At 43.9% G+C, this 2,716-nt stretch overlaps 1 protein-coding gene across 1 annotated transcript; it reads right to left on the reverse strand.

Moving 5' to 3' along the window:
* Window positions 1–2,126, reverse strand: LOC146674240 (uncharacterized). The gene is made up of 2 exons (XM_085402376.1): window positions 839–2,126; window positions 1–396 (listed from the first exon to the last, which is right to left on the reverse strand). Exons 1-2 carry the CDS (start codon window positions 1,502–1,504, stop codon window positions 277–279), a joined length of 786 nt encoding a protein of 261 aa, XP_085258502.1. The 5' UTR covers window positions 1,505–2,126; the 3' UTR covers window positions 1–276.
* Window positions 2,127–2,716: the final 590 nt, after the last annotated feature.

The raw sequence follows: 2,716 nt of genomic DNA on the forward strand, positions 1-2,716 counted from the left end.
CTCTGTATGTGTGTATTTTATCTTTACACTGTAAGTTAGCAGTGTGCAGATATCTGCTGTTTATTTTGCCATGAAGACTTTCATTACACAGTGAAATAAAGGTTTGGACTTTGGTACTAAAAGCAATGCACTACAAAAAGCTATTTCTATTCATTTTTATAGGCAGTATAACATCAGAAGGCTTGGCAGGGCAATTTTTAGAGATGTGCTTTTCTCCTGATTATAAATGATTGGTCATTTAGTGGACTGTTTCGGACACTGTCTCCTCTGCTTTCTTCATGCATGTACACCCTTGGTCTTCTCTCTCCAGCCCCAAAAGAACTTGAGAGTAAAAACAATCACAGATGTCACAGCTGCTGTTATGATGATTGTGATCCATATCCAGTGGTAGGACTCCTGCAGACGGCAAGAAAACATGAAACTCGGTGTTAGTCAGTGCAGTTTGTTTAAACTTTAAATGCCTTTCAGTTTACAGCAAATCAAAGATCACACAGTTTACAGCAAAACATCAAGATGAAATGTTCATGTGCAATCTGTGATCTGACTAGAAAAAAAGGGGTTAATCCCAGTTTAAGCCACAAAATCACCTGTAGGTGCCTGTTATCTTGTTAAATTCCTGAATGACATAGTTAAAACCTGAACTGTGAGTCTTTGCTGCCAGGACAGAGATCAGTGTTGTTGTAATCGATGCTGTCACAGCAGAGTCACCCTGACACAGTATGGTAAAGTTATTCACACTCAGAAAGTCATCAAGGCATCAAATGCAGATGTTGTATTTAAAGCGTTTCTGCTGTAAATCAATCGGTTTGCAAGATAGAGCAGGGTGTGGTGCACTTACCGGTGGTTTGCGCACTCTCAGGCGGACAGCAGAGCGGTGTTTCTCGGCCTTCTCTATGTCGCAGTAATAAACTCCTCCATCTTGTTGCTGAGCTCCCTTTATGGTGAGGGACAGGTCTGCCCGTCGGTCCCAGTCAGATGGTATCGATACCCGGCTTCTGTTAAAGTCATCCCCGTATGTGATTTCCCCTGTCCGACCATTCAGCTCCAGCAGTACTTCCCCGTTTCTCCTCCAGCGCGCAGACTTCACCGACTGGCCCGCTGTGACGGAGCGACACGGGAGGATGGCATCCCCACCCTCGGATACAGCAACTTCAGAGGGCACAAATACCTCCAGCTTGTAAGCTTCCAAGTGTTTCCTGTTGCAGGTAAACTCATAATGTCCGTTGTCATTGAAGTTAGCATTTGTTAAGATTAACGAATCGCGTCCTACGACCACGCGGTCAGTGTAATCTCGTCCTGGCTTCCAGTAACCATTTAGAGATGCGATGAGCTGAGTGCTGGCATCATCCAGCCGCTGATACAGTGTGCCCTCTCCCTTCCTGCACTCCTCTGAGAGTGGAAACTCCACATCTGCCCCCACAGTGGTTTGGATCAGTGCTCCCAACCCCTCACAGATAAAAGGAAGAAAGAACACAAACACTGATGAAAGGCTCATCCTGACCATCTGACAGTGAAGTGTTTCCGTTATCAACCTTCTTCTGCGTTATCACGAAGCTCCGTTAGGTTTAGAAACTGAGAGAAAGGCTTGCTACATGCGCATGAACTGATGTGATGTCAGGGTCCGCCCAACCGGCATACACCAGCATTGTAAATGGCGCTAGCCTAAATAGATTTCTGCCCCGTGTAACTGAAGCTGGCAATAAGACGTAACTACATGTACAAGGTGCTGAAATCCAACAAACATGTTCTGATCATCACTTTTTGTTTGGTGGTGCTGTAGCCACAGAACACTCCAGTGTCCATAACATTATTATATTGTTCATAATATTTTATTATCATTAATTTACGTGGGAAAAATCAAAGTGAGCCAAGTTGTGAAATGTGTTGGGGAGAAGCTACATGACAGGAGGCTGTGTGAGAGTGCTGAGCAGTTTAAACAAGTGCTGTGTGGACCTGAGAGGTTTACTGTGAGGTCAAAGGTCAGCTCAGTTTAATTCTGTTTTTTTATACAGCCTACAGTGATGCAGAGAAAACCTCCAACAATCAGGTTTCCCCCCTATGAGCAGGCTCTTTGGCAGCAATGGGAAGGAAGAACCCCCAGCAAGAACCCCAGGCCCGTGGTGGGGAGGCCATCTGCTGTGTCTGACTGGGGTGAGTCAGGACAAAGGCACACTGTTGAAGAGAGACAGATATTAATAGTAACTAATAATTAAATAGAGAGATTTGTACAAACACAAATAAAGGTTAAAAAAAAAAAAAAAAGCCCCAAAGGGGACTGAAGAAGAAACACTCAATGCATCATGGGAATTCCCCAACAGCCTTGGCCTATTACAGTGTAACTAAGGGAGGACTCGGGGTCATCTGATCCAGCCCTGATTATATGCTTTGTCAAAAAGAAAAGTTTTAAGCCTAATCTTAAAGGTAGAGATGCCATGGTCCTAATCCACACTCCAGGTCATGGAAGAGTTCCTGCCTTACATGGAGAAGTTTAAGCTCACGAGTGAGAGGAGAAGGGAGCGTGAGATCGACAGATGGATTAGTGCCGCAACCACAGTGATGTGGACGCTGTACCTTCGATTTACCGGTCAATACGTGGAAGAAAATGGATGGATGGAAGACTGTTTACTACTACACAGGACATAAAATTATTAATTAGGTTACAAAGTAATTCATTTCAGCTATATATGAAATAAATAAAAAAGGAAAGAAAAACATT

This window comes from Rhamphochromis longiceps, linkage group LG3, assembly GCF_057381845.1.
Source record: "Rhamphochromis longiceps isolate RC_006_pf linkage group LG3, R_longiceps_female_GT1.1, whole genome shotgun sequence".
Classification (NCBI taxonomy): Eukaryota; Metazoa; Chordata; class Actinopteri; order Cichliformes; family Cichlidae; genus Rhamphochromis; species Rhamphochromis longiceps.